This window comes from Ovis aries, chromosome X (assembly GCF_016772045.2).
Source record: "Ovis aries strain OAR_USU_Benz2616 breed Rambouillet chromosome X, ARS-UI_Ramb_v3.0, whole genome shotgun sequence".
Taxonomy (NCBI): domain Eukaryota; kingdom Metazoa; phylum Chordata; class Mammalia; order Artiodactyla; family Bovidae; genus Ovis; species Ovis aries.
The window spans coordinates 87,647,957-87,662,318 of NC_056080.1; the positions used below are offsets into that span (position 1 = coordinate 87,647,957).

At 37.4% G+C, this 14,362-nt stretch overlaps 1 protein-coding gene across 2 annotated transcripts in view; it reads right to left on the reverse strand.

Moving 5' to 3' along the window:
* Positions 1 to 14,362, reverse strand: part of FMR1NB (FMR1 neighbor) — a 54,422-nt gene that overhangs the window by 20,561 nt on the left and 19,499 nt on the right. Inside the window, exon 2 of one of the 2 annotated variants that reach the window (XM_004022287.6) lies at positions 1,720 to 1,839. The exons of the other annotated variant lie outside the window; for it this stretch is intronic. Coding sequence (XP_004022336.4) covers positions 1,720 to 1,839 — 120 coding nt within the window. The remainder of the gene's footprint in view (positions 1 to 1,719; positions 1,840 to 14,362) is intronic. 2 annotated transcript variants of the gene reach the window in all.

A 14,362-nucleotide genomic window follows, 5' to 3' on the forward strand; every position in this document is an offset into this window, starting at 1 on the left:
GCTTCAGTGTTTGTATAATGTACTTATTATAAGTAGCTTGGGATAGTTTATATCTGCTATCTTCTTGAGCTCTAAAGCTTGAATCATCATTTGTTGTTTATGACCAACTCCAACACTCATTAAACTATTCTCTTAGCTTCACAACAAACCATCTTATCAGACTTCTCTTTCTCCAATCAATTTAACCATAGAAGTACTTTTAAACAAATTACTTTAGTTTCTTTATTTTGCTATTCTCATTAGTAGTAGGTGTTATAATGCTTGTTTTGAACTTGAAATCTCTACAGAGAAACATGAAGAGATTTATGCAAAGTCATAGAAGAATTCAGTGGTAGAGTCTGGAATTAAACAATGGACACAATTTTGTGCTTATATTTGTATATCAAATCTTGTTAGAATAAACTCTGCATGATTTTTAATAAAAGCTTCATTTTTATAATTCACATATGTCAATTTATTTGAACTTTCTCCTTGAAAAGGCACTACATGCTGTACAAAATGAAACGTGTTTATTTGTGGTTAATCTCAGGAGCCATCATGTGCTTGATAAACACATTATATACAGAACCACAAAAAGACAAAGATAATGTGACTTGAAACCTGAACTTTTTATCATTGCTGGGCATACACACCAAGGAAACTAGAATTGAAAGAGACACGTGTACCCCAATGTTCATTGCAGCACTGTTTATGATAGCCAGGACATGGAAGCAACCTAGATATCCATCAGTAGATGAATGGATAAGAAAGCTGTGGTACATATACACAATGGAGTATTACTCAGCCATTAAAAAGAATACATCTGAATCAGTTCTCATGAGGTGGATGAAACTGGAGCCTATTATACAGAGTGAAGTAAGCCAGAAAGAAAAACACCAATACAGTATACTAATGCATATATATGGAATTTAGAAAGATGGTAATGATAACCCTATATGTGAGACAGATGTATAGAACAGACTTTTGGATTCTGTGGAAGAGGGCAAGGATGGGATTATTTGGGAGAATGGCATTGAAACATGTATAATATCATATATGAAATGAATCACCAGTCCAGGTTCGATACATGATACTGGATGCTTGGGGCTGGTGCAGTGAGACGACCCAAAGGGATGGTATGGCGAGGGAGGAGGGAGGGGGGTTCAGGATAAGGAACACATGTATACCTGTGGTGGATTCATGTTGATGTATGGCAAAACCAATACAATATTGTAAAGTAATTAACCTCCAATTAAAATAAATAAATTTATATTAAAAGAATAAAAACAGGAGGTTTGGTACTGAAAAAAAAAAACAGATGGGGAAACATCTGGTATATTCCATAATATTAGAGCTACAGAGTACCCTGATTAATGCCACAGAAGACACTGCTTTCACAAAATTGGGTCAGTGACTAAATTTCAAGCAATGCCATTAAGGTAAACTGAGGTTTAGAAATTTGTAAAGGAAAAGTATTATATAAAGAATAACAAGCATTTACGGAATGCCTTAAAATACTACCTCAATTTATCTTCACAAATATTTCTGATATGCATTTTCATTTTAAAGATGAAGACATTGAGGTTCAGAGGTTATTTTGCCTAAGGCAAAGGGCAGAGTCAGGATTAAAACTCAGTTGCATCTCACTCCAATACCAATAGACTACACTGCCTCCTAAACATTTAACTACTGTTTTCAAAACGAGGACCCTGGGAGGAATAAAATAAAGCAGGAACTTACTTGTTGGAAAGAAAAATCTTATCAGAGATCTCAAGGCAGAAGTTTCATTCAGAGATTGTCCATCAGCATTTTCAGGGCTCCACAGAATATAGTTATTTGCAGATACAGAATCCGTAAACCCTTAAGAAAAGTGAAATTATTAACCCCAACATAAAGTTATCACCTTCCTTGACCCTTTAAAAGAAATTACCTTTGCTTAAATTAAATATGGAAAGTCTAAGAACTAACAGACATTGTATTTAAAACTCATAGCAGCAGCTGCTGCTGCTGCTGCTGCTAAGTTGCTTCAGTCATGTCCGACTCTGTGCGACCCCATAGACGGCAGCCCACCAGGCTCCCCCATCCCTGGGATTCTTCAGGCAAGAACACTGAAGTGGGTTGCCATTTCCTTCTCCAATGCATGAAAGTGAAAAGTGAAAGTGAAGTCACTCAGTCGTGTCTGACTCTTAGCAACCCCATGGAGTGCAGCTTACCAGGCTCCTTCGTCCATGGGATTTGCCAGGCAAGAAAATTCATAGCAGCTAGGTACAATTAATAATCAGAATACGTTTTTGCTGTGAAACTAAAAAACTGAGTATTAAGTTTAAATAAATTAATTTAAAAATACATTTTAAGATGTTTAAACTATAGGCCGGAACATGCCATTGTTGACTACAATAGTGAATTTGCCTCTGATAGTCTTGACATCATCTTGACATTGTATATTGTCACCCTGCTTATTCAACTTATATGCAGAGTACATCATGAGAAACGCTGGACTGGAAGAAACACAACCTGGAATCAAGATTGCCGGGAGAAATATCAATAACCTCAGATATGCAGATGACACCACCCTTATGGCAGAAAGTGAAGAGGAACTAAAAAGCCTCTTGATGAAAGTGAAAGAGGAGAGTGAAAAAGTTGGCTTAAAGCTCAATATTCAGAAAACGAAGATCATGGCATCCAGTCCCATCACTTCATGGGAAATAGATGGGGAAACAGTGGAAACAGTATCAGACTTTATTTTGGGGGGCTCCAAAATCACTGCAGATGGTGACTCCAGCCATGAAATTAACAGATGCTTACTCCTTGAAAGAAAAGTTATGATCAACCTAGATAGCATATTCAAAAGCAGAAACATTACTTTGTCGACTAAGGTCTGTCTAGTCAAGGTTATAGTTTTTCCAGTAGTCATGTATGGATGTGAGAGCTGGACTGTGAAGAAGGCTGAGTGCTGAAGAATTGATGCCTTTGAACTGTAGTGTTGGAGAAGACTCTTGAGAATCCCTTGGACTGCATCTAACCAGTCCATTCTGAAGGAAATCAGCCCTGGGATTTCTTTGGAAGGAATGATGCTAAAGCTGAAACTCCAGTACTTTGGCTACCTCATGTGAAGAGTTGACTCATTGGAAAAGACTCTGGTGCTGGGAGGGATTGGGGGCAGGAGGAGAAGGGGACGACAGAGGATGTGATGGCTGGATGGCATCACTGACTCGATGGACGTGAATCTGAGTGAACTCCGGGAGTTGGCGATGGACAAGGCAGCCTGGCGTGCTGCGATTCATGGGGTCGCAAAGAGTCAGACACGACTGAGTGACTGAACTGAACTGAACTGAACTGAGTCTTGACATTCGGTGTGAAAGTCATTCAGTCATGTCCTACTCTTTGTGACTGCATGGACTGTAGCCTGTCAGGCTCCTCTGTCCATGGAATTCTCCAGGCCAGAATACTGGAGTGGGTAGCTGTTCCTTTCTCCAGGGGATCCTCCCAACCCAGGGATCCAACCCAGGTCTTCTGCACTGCAGGTGCATTCTTTACCATCTGAGCCAGAAGGGAAGCCCAAGAATACTGGAGTGGGTAGCCTCCACTTGCGGAGGATCTTCCAGACCCAGGAATTGAGCCGGGGTCTCCTGCATTGCAGGCAGATTCTTTACCAGTTAAGTTTCCAGAGAAGTCCTTGACACTCAGAGGCCCAATCAATTAACAACTTGGAAACAGTATGTATTCCAATTAAACCAGATGCCATCACAGAAACTCTTGGCAAATATGCTGGCTTCTTTATTTACTGATTTAAAAAAAAATCAAGGTTTTAGACATTATAAACATTATCTCCTTCCTTACCACTTCAGAACAATCTGGTTTTAGTTTTACTTGCATGATTCCCTCCTATATAAGGGGAGAGGATATCCATCCTCATTCCATAATAAGGATTTGTCCATATCATTAAGGATTTTCCAACATTATCTTTAATAACAGCATTCCATTATACAACTCAATTATAAATGAGTTGATAATTTCTCCCATAGAAAGACATTTAAGTTTTTTACAATTTATTGATATTACAAAGAACACTGGAGAAGGGAATGGCAAACCACTTCAGTATTCTTGCCTTGAGAACCCCATGAACAGTATGAAAAGGCAAAAAGATAGGACAGTGAAAGATGAACTCCCCAGGTCGGTAGGTGCCCAATATGCTGCTGGTGATGAGTGGAGAAATAACTCCAGAAAGAATGAAAGGATGGAGCCAAAGCAAAAACAACACCCAGTTGTGGATGTGACTGGTAATGGAAGCAGGGTCCAATGCTGTAAAGAGCAATACTGCATAGGAACCTGGAATGTTAGGTACATTAATCAAGGCAAATTGGAAGTGGTCAAACAGGAGTAGGCAAGAGTGAACATCGATATTTTAAGATTCAGCAAACTAAAATGGACTGGAATGGGTGAATTTAACTCAGGTGACCATTTTATCTACTACTGTGAGCAAGAATCCCCCAGGAGAAATGGAAGAGCCATCAGTCAACAAAAGAGTACAAAATGCAGTATTTGGATGCAATCTCAAAAATGACAGAATGATCTCAGTTCGTCTTCAAGGCAAACCATTCAATATCATGGTAATCCAAGTCTATGCCCCGACCAGTAATGCTGAAGAAGCTGAAGTTGAACGGTTCTTGGAAGACCTACAAGACCTTTTAAAACTAATACCCAAAAAAGATATCCTTTTCATTATAGGGGACTGGAATGCAAAAGTAGAAAGCAAGTAACAGGCAAATTTGGCCTTGGAGTACAGAATGAAGCAAGGCAAAGGCTCATAGAACTTTGCCAAGAGAATGCACTGGTCATAGCAAACACCCTCTTTCAACAAAACAAGAGGAGACTCTACACATGGACATCCCCAGATGGTCAACGGTGAAATCAGATTGATTATATTCTTTGCAGCCAAAGATAGAGAAGTTGTATAAAGTCTGCAAAAACAAGACCAGGAGCTGTTTGTGGCTTAGATCATAAACTCCTTATTGCCAAATTCAGACTTAAATTGAAGAAAGTCAGGAAAATCACTAGACCATTCAGCTATGACCAAGTCAATCCCTTACGATTATACAGTGGAAGTGGGAAATAATACTTAAGGGACTAGATCTGATAGACAGAGTGCCTGATGAACTATGGATGGAGGCTCATGACACTGTAAAGGAGACAGTGATGAAGACTATCCACAAGAAAAAGAAATGCGAAAAAGCAAATTGGCTCTTTGAGGAGGCCTTACAAAACACTGTGAAAAGAAGAGAAGGGAAAAACAAAGGAGAATATAAAAGATATACCCATTTGAATGCAGAGTTCCAAAGAATAGCAAGGAGAGATAAGAAAGCCTTCCACAGCAATGCAATCAGTGCAAAGAAATAGAGGAAAACAATAGAATGGGAAAGACTAGAGATCCCTTCAAGAAAATTAGAGATACCAAGAGAATATTTCATGCAAAGATGGGCTCGATAAAGGACAGAAATGGTATGGACCTAACAGAAGCAGAAGATATTAAGAAAAGATGGCAAGAATACACAGAAGAACTGTATAAAAAAGATCTTCATGACCCAGATAATCATGATGGTATGATGACTCACCTAGAGCCAGACATCCTGGAATGCGAAGTCAAGTGGGCCTTAGGAAACATCACTATGAACAAAGCTAGTGGAGGTGATGGAATTATAGTTGAGCTATTTCAAATTCTAAAAGATGATGCTGTGAAAATATTACACTCAATATGGCAGCAAATTTGGAAAACTCACCAGTGGCCACAGGACTGGAAAAGGTCAGTTTTCATTCCAATCTCAAAGAAAGGCAATGCCAAAGAATATTCAAACTAGTGCACAAATGCACTCATCTCATACACTAGTAAAGTAATGCTCAAAATTCTCCAAGCCAGGCTTCAACAATATGTGAATCGTGAACTTCAAGATGTTCAGGCCGGTTTTAGAAAAGGCAGAGGAACCAGAGTGTACGAGACAGGAAGAATAAAAGAAAAGCATGCCCCAGTAAGGACCACAAAAGAAATTTATAATTATTGATAAACTGGATGCTATAAGGCATGAGACTCTTGGAACAAGTCCAGAGGGAAGAGTTCATAGTCTTGAAAACAAGATATGATCCTGGGTTCAGAAAACCGACCCCAGACTGTTTCTCAACTGACATCTCAGACTCACATGTTTAACGTATCTGGTGGAAAATCTATAGATAAGAATATTAGTCTTAGTTACTGATTTGTTATTGACTACTGTTTCTTAGTTACTCAGTGGTTAATGATCATTTTGTTCTTTGGCCCTGAAGGCCACATGAGCTTAACTCCCCACATATTCTTTCATTAATAAAGCTGGCTTAGATTCAGTTTCGGCACCTTCACCTTGGAGTGGTGTTGGTCCCCTGATCCTCGCTTTTCACTGAATTCTTGTGTCTTGTTTCTCATTCTCTTGCCATATCATGCTTTCAGAAACAGTGCTTGTCGAGGGGGTCTTGACACCAGAGATCAAGTTGCCAACATCTGCTGGATCCTCAAAAAAGCCAGAGATTTCCAGAAAAACATCTACTTCTGCTTCATTGACTATGCAAAAGCCATTAACTGTGTGGATCACAATAAACTGTAGAAAATTCTGAAAGAGATGGGAATACAGATCACCTGACCTGCCTCTTGAGAAATCTGTATGCAGGTCAGGAAGCAACAGTTAGAACTGGACATGGAACTACAGACTGGTTCTAAATGGGAAAAGGAGTATGTCAAGGCTGTATATTGTCACCCTGCTTATTTAACTTATATGCAGAGTAAATCATGAGAAATGCTGGGCTGGAGGAAGCACGAGCTGGAATCAAGATTGCCGGGAGAAATATCAATAAACCTCAGATATGCCGATAACACTACCGTTATGGCAGAAAGTGAAGAACTAAACAGCCTCTTGATGAAAGTGAAAGAGAAGTGTGAAAAAGTTGGCTTAAAGCTCAACATTCAGAAAACTAAGATCATGGCATCCTGTCCCATCACTTCATGGCAAATAGATGGGGAAACAGAGGAAACAGTGGAAACAGTGGATGACTTTATTTTGGGGGCACTCCAAATTCACTGCAGATGGTGACTGCAGCCATGAAATTAAGACTCCTTGGAAGGAAAGTTATGACCAACCTAGACAGCATATTAAAGAGCAGAGACATTACTTTGCCAACAAAGGTCTGTCTAGTCAAGGCTATGGTTTTTCCAGTAGTCATGTATGGATGTGAGAGTTGGACTATAAAGAAAGCTGAGCACCGAAGAATTGTTGCTTTTGAACCGTGGTGTTGGAGAAGACTTTTGAAAGTCCCTTGGACTGCAAGAAGATCCAACCAATCCATCCTAAAGGAGATCAGTCCTGAGTGTTCATTGACTCATTTGAAAAGACCGTGATACTGGGCAAGATTGAAGGCAGGAGGAGAAGGGGAAGACAAAGGATGAGATGGTTGGATGGCATCACCAACTCAATGGACATGAGTTTGGGTAAACTCTGGGAGTTGGTGATGGAAAGGGAGGCCTGGTGTGCTGCAGTCCATGGGGTCACAAAGAGTCAGACTGAACTGAAAGAACACTGCCTAAAACACTCATAGATACAGTGAATAGACTGGTGGCTACAGATGTGGTGGGGTGGGAGAATTGGGTGAAGTGGGTCAAAAAGTACAAACTTCCAGTTATCAAATAATTAACTCCTGAGATAAGGTACTGCATATTTGAAAGTTGTCAAGAGAGTAAATCTTAAAAGTTCTTATCACAAGAAAAAAAATTTTTGTAACTGTGTATGGTAACAGATGTTAACTAGACTTAACTGTGGTGATTTTACAATACATACAAAAATTAAATCGCTATGTTGTATACCTGAAACTAATATAATGTTAGATGTAGATTATATCTTAATAAAAAAAATAAAGAACTCTACAATGTAACAATTATCACTGGAGCTATATATCTGCCGATATTTATTTTAAAAATCCTTAGGATAAATTCTTAAGGAATAGCTCTTGACCTTGGCCACACTACCCTCCAGTAAGGCTGCTGCAAAGTATACATCTACCAGCAGTGCAGGCAAGTGCCAACATTCTTGGACCTTCACCTTTTTGTTGTTGCTTGTCAGTTTGATGGCCAAACTAATGGTATTCCTTGTTTTAATCTGCACCTTTAGTTATCAGTGAGCTGATCTCTTTCATATATTTGTTGTGTAGTAGAGAATTTAACTCTTAATCTGCCACATACATTGGAAATATTCTTCAAAGCAGTCAGTTACCTTTATATTTTTTATGATGTTTTGGGAAATTGAAAAGTATAAAATGTTTTTGGACTACCCTGGGTGGTCCAGTAGTTAAGAATCCTCTTTTCAATGTAGGGGACATGGGTTTCATTCTTGGTGGGGGATCTGAGATCCACATGCCACAAGCAGGGCAACTAAGCCCATGCACCACCAACTAGTGAGCCCAGGTGCCACAATTAGAGAGCCCACATGCCAACTACTGAGCCTGCATGCTCCAGAGCTAGTGCGCCTCAACAGCTGACTCCGTGCAGGCAAAGTTAAAAAAAAAAAAAGCTTAAAAAGTTTTATGTAATCAAAGGTATCCATCTCCTACTAAATATTTCTGCATTTCAGGTCATGTTTTAAAAGGCACTGTGGACAAAGAATGTCACCAACCATTACAGTAAACAAAGAATGTTGCCGGCCACATCCAGTAAGTCCTTAGACATTGCAGCTGCCAAAGACAGTGTACCCTGAGGGGGGATCAGGATGGAGAAAATCAGGATACTGGTCCTAGATAGTTAAGATGCATATCAAAGGAATAATTTCAATAAGCCAAGACTCTTACATCTTCAAGTATACAGAAAAGCACTAAATTCATTCACTTGAGATGTCTGTTTTTCTTTAATTAGCAGTAATCTTTTGATGTTTGACTCCTTGGGTGTTTTTTTGTTTTCATTTTGTTTTTGCCAAAACTCCTATATATCCTGGCTCCTCCCCTAGTTCTTTTGGAACGGTCCTTCAGAGCTATCTCAGAGGCTGTTTCCAGGCTTAAGTCCTCAGAAAGTCTGCCAAATAAAACATAATTCTTAAATTTTACGTTGTGCATTTTTTCAGGTGACAGCATTTTAAACTCTAACAGTTCCTTCTACACTTTTAGTTTCACTTTTTATTTTTTATGGGCTTAATTTTTTATTTATGTTGTTGTTTTATTTTAATTTGAGGCTAATTACTTTACAATATTGTAGTGGTTTTTTCATAGACTGACATGAATCAGCCATTGGTGTACATGTGTTCAGGATCCATCCTGAACCCCGCTCCCACCTCCCTCACCATCCCATCATTCTGGGTCATCCCAGGGCACCAGCCCTGAGTACCCTGTCTCGTGCATCGAACCTGGACTGGCGACCTGTTTCGCATATGATAATATACATGTTTCAATGCTATTCTCTCAAATAATCCCACCCTCGCCTTCTCCGTCTCTTTTGCTGTCTCGCATACAGGGTTATCATTACCATCTTTCTAAATTCCATATATACGTGTTAGTATACTCTATTGGTGTTTTTCTTTCTGGCTTACTTCACTCTGTATAATAGGCTCCAGTTTCACCCACCTCATTAGAACTGATTCAAATGTATTCTTTTTAATGGCTGAGTAATATTCCATTGTGTATATGTACCACAGCTTTTTTATCCATTTGCCTTCTGATGAACATCTAGGTTGCTTCCACATCCTGGCTATTATAAAGAGTGCTGTGCTGAACATTGGGGTACACATGTCTCTTTCAATTCTGGTTTCCTCAGTGTGTATGCCCAAAAGTGGGATTGCTGGGTAGTATGGCAGTTCTATTTCCAGTTTTTAAGCAATCTCCACACTGTTCTCCAGAGTGGCTGTACTAGTTTGCATTCCCACCAATAGTGTAAGAGCGTTCCCTTTCCTCCACACCCTCTCCAGCATTTATTGTTTGTAGACTTTTGGATAGCAGCCATTCTGACCAGCGTGAGATGGTATCTCGTTGCAGTTTCAATTTGCATTTCTCTGATAATGAGTGCTGTTGAGCATCTTTTCATTGTGTTTGTTAGCCATCTGTATGTCGTCTTTGGAGAAATGTCTATTTAGTTCTTTGGCCCATTTTTTGATTGGGTCTCTTATTTTTCAGGAATTGAGCTGCAGGAGTGGCTTGTATATTTTTTAGATGAATTCTTTGCAGTTGCTTCATTTGCTATTATTTTCTCCCATTATGAAGGCTATCTTTTCACCTTGCTTATAGTTTCCTTCGTTATGCAAAAACTTTTGAGTTTAATTAGGTCCCATTTGTTTATTTTTGCTTTTATTTCCATTACTCTGGGAGGTGGGTCATAGAGGATCCTGCTGTGATTTATGTTGGAGAGTGTTTTACCTATGTTCTCCTCTAGGAGTTTTATAGTTTCTGGTCTTACATTTAGATCTTTAATCCATTTTGAGTTTATTTTTGTGTGCGGTGTTAGAAAGTGATCTAGTTTCATTCTTTTACAAGTGGTTGACCAGTTTTCCCAGCACCACTTGTTAAAGAGATTGTCTTCTCTCCATTGTATATTCTTGCCTCCTTTGTCAAAGATAAGGTGTCCATAGGTGCGTGGATTTATCTCTGGGCTTTCTATCTTGTTCCATTGATCTATATTTCTGTCTTTGTGCCAGTACCATACTGTCTTGATGATGGTAGCTTTGTAGTAAAGCCTGAAGTCAGGCAGATTGATTCCTCCAGTTCCATTCTTCTTTCTCAAGATTGCTTTTGCTATTCGAGGTTTTTTGTATTTCCATACAAATTGTGAAATTATTTGTTCTAGTTCTGTGAAAAATACCGTTGGTAGCTTGATAGGGATTGCATTGAATCTATAGATTACTTTGGGTAGTATACTCATTTTCACTGTATCGATTCTTCCAATCCATGAACATGGTATATTTCTCCATCTATTTGTGTCCTCTTTGAGTTCTTTCATCAGTGTTTTATAGTTTTCTATACATAGGTCTTTTGTTTCTTTAGGTGGATATATTCCTAAGCATTTTATTCTTTTCGTTGCAATGGTGAATGGAATTGCTTACTTAATTTCTCTTTCAGTTTTCTCATTGTTAGTGTATAGTAATGCAAGGGATTTCTGTGTGTTAATTTTATATCCTTCAACTTTACTGTATTCATTGATTAGCTCTAGTAATTTTCTGGTGGAGTCTTTAGGGTTTTCCATGTAGAGGATCATGTCATCTGCAAACAGTGAGAGTTTTACTTCTTCTTTTCCAATCTGGATTCCTTTTATTTCTTTTTCTGCTCTGATTGCTGTGGCCAACACTTCCAAAACTATGTTGAATAGTAGTGGTGAGAGTGGGCATCCTGGTCTTGTTCCTGACTTTTGGGGAAATGTTTTCAATTTTTCATCATTGAGGATAATGTTTGCTCTGGGTTTGTCGTATATAGCTTTTATTCTGTTGAGTTATGGTCCTTCTATGCCTACTTTCTGGAGGGTTTTTATCATACATGGATGTTGAATTTTGTCAAAGGCTTTCACTGCATCTATTGAGATAATCATATGGTTTTAATCTTTCAATTTGTTAATGTGGTGTATTACGTTGATTGATTTGCAGATATTGAAGAATCCTTGCATCCCTGGGATAAAGCCCACTTGGTCATGATGTATGATCTTTTTAATATGTTGTTGGATTCTGTTTGCTAGAATTTTGTTAAGGATTTTTGCATCTATGTTCATCAGTGATATTGGCCTGTATTTTTGTGTGTGTGTGTGGCATCTTTGTCTGGTTTTGGTATTAGGGTGATGTTGGCCTCACAGAATGAATTTGGAAGTTTACCTTCCTCTGCAATTTTCTGGAAGATTTTGAGTAGCATAGGTGTTAGCTCTTCTCTAAATTTTTGGCAGAATTCAGCTGTGAAGCTGTCTGGTCCTGGGGCTTTTGTTTGCTGGAAGATTTCTGATTACACTTTCAATTTTCATGCTTGTCATGGGTCTGTTAAGATTTTCTATTTCTTCCTGGTTGAGTTTTGGAAAGTTATACTTTTTTAAGAATGTGTCCATTTCTTCCAAGTTGTCCATTTTATTGGCATATAGTTGCTGACAGTAGTCTCTTATGATCCTTTGTATTTCTGTGTTGTCTGTTGTGATTTCTTCATTTTCATTTGTATTTTGTTGATTTGATTCTTCTCCCTTTGTTTCTTGATGAGTCTGGCTAATGATTTGTCAATTCTATTTATCTTCTCAAAGAACCAGCTTTTAGATTTCATTTTTTCTATGGTCTATTCTTTTGCATTTATTTCTACTCTAATTTTTAAGATTTCTTTCCTTCTACTAACCTTGAGGTCATTTCTTCTTTTTCCTGTTGCTTTAGGTGTAGAGTTAGGTTATTTATTTGACTTTTTTCTTGTATCTTGAGGTATGCCTGTATTGCTATGAACCTTCCCCTTAGCACTGCTTTTACAGTGTCCCATAGGTTTTGGGTTGTTGTGTTTTCATTTTCATTCATTTCTATGCATATTTTGATTTTTATTTTGATTTCTTCTGTGATTTGTTGGTTGTTCAGAAGTGTGTTGTTCAGCCTCCATATGTTGGAATTTTTAACAGTTTTTCTCCTGTAATTGACATCTAATCTTACCGCATTGTGGTCAGAAAAGATGCTTGGAATGATCTAATTTTTTTTTTTTTAATTTACCAAGGCTAGATTTATGGCCCAGGATGTGATCTATCCTGGAGAAGGTTCCATGTGCATTTGAGAAGATGTAGTTTCACTTTTTAAATGTAAATCTTTAATTCCTAGAAAACATTTTGATATATGAAGTAGGGATACATTTTTTCAGTTTTCTTAAGTCCATTTATTAAATCCATCCTTTCCTACTTATGATATCACCAGAATATTCTAAGTCCTCAGTCATAGATTTGTTTCTTGACTTCCTATTTTGTTCCATTAAACTATCCATTCATGTACCACTACCACTGTTATAATTTATCTTTGATTGTCACAAGATTTAGTAATTGATCTGGCAATCTTTTCATTAATCCTCATTACCAAAATTTTATTCTGAACTCTGAAGAATTTTTTAGATGAAACTTAGAATCATTCTGTCAATTCAAAAAATCCTATAAATATTTTTATGGTAATTATGTTCATTATTTAACATTCATTCAAAAACATTTATTGTGTGCATTTTATACCTGGTTTGAATTTTCTTACATGTAGATTCATTGAGATAGAATGGATAATAGTACAAAATTACCTCACTCAAGAATCTCACTCATTCAAGTCTCTTTTTTATCTCCCTGAGTAAGGTTTATAGTTACATTCATATAGGTCTTATACCATTCTTATTACACTTATTTCCATATGTCAGGTATATTTTCTTTTTATATGAATATGATCTATATCATCACATTTTCTAGCTGATTATTGCTGGTATGTAAGAAAGGTAAGGAGTTTATTTTCTAACTTACTACTTTGTTTGACTCTCCTTAGTGCTCATTGGTCTTCAGTTTCATTTCAGATCTATACAACCACAATATCACTAAATACAGATGAAGACCAGAAATTTCTGGCTTAAGAGAGAATTTTTTTACTAAATTAAGAACGTACTCCCTTAGTCCTGGTTTACTATAAATTTTCTATTATTTTCCTTTATTTTTAAGCAAGAATGGAAGTAGGATTTTATCAAACACTTTTAATATTTACTATCATGATGATATTTTCCTTTGCCTCTTAATTGCTAAATATTAACATATTCCCCAATATTAAAACATTCTTGCATTCCTGAAATAAAGCCCAAAGTATTAATGCTGTATACAGAATTTGTGGATCAACATTTCTAAGTCAAGTGTGCCTGCAGCTTTCTGTTGTTTGCTATCTCTATAGGTTTTGGCATGACGGTTATATCTTCTTCCTAAAATAATCCGGGAAGCTTTTAATCTTTTTTTTTTTTTCTATACTTAAACAGTTTAAACAGAATAAGAAATATTTGATCCATTAAAGGTTTGGAAAAACTCATCCATAAATAGTCTGAGTCTGTAAGTTTTGAAGGGGGATGGTTCCTTTCTAGACGGTTCTATTCTATAGAAAATAACTATTGCTTCATGCTCATGAGTTTATTTTAATTTTCCTAGGAAATCATCTGCTTATAAAGTAATTATCAAGATGGAATCATAAGAATATTCACTTGCAATTTTTAAATCTCCTTTATATCAATGAAAATATTCTTTCTTATTTTAATGAGACCAGCTTCCATACACATGTACCTGAGTGTATATTCTCAGCCTGTAGGGTACTTTATTGCAATATGGACTTTATTATATGAATATGAACTTTGTTATACATGTTCAGTCAGTTCAGTCGCTCAGTCGTGTCTG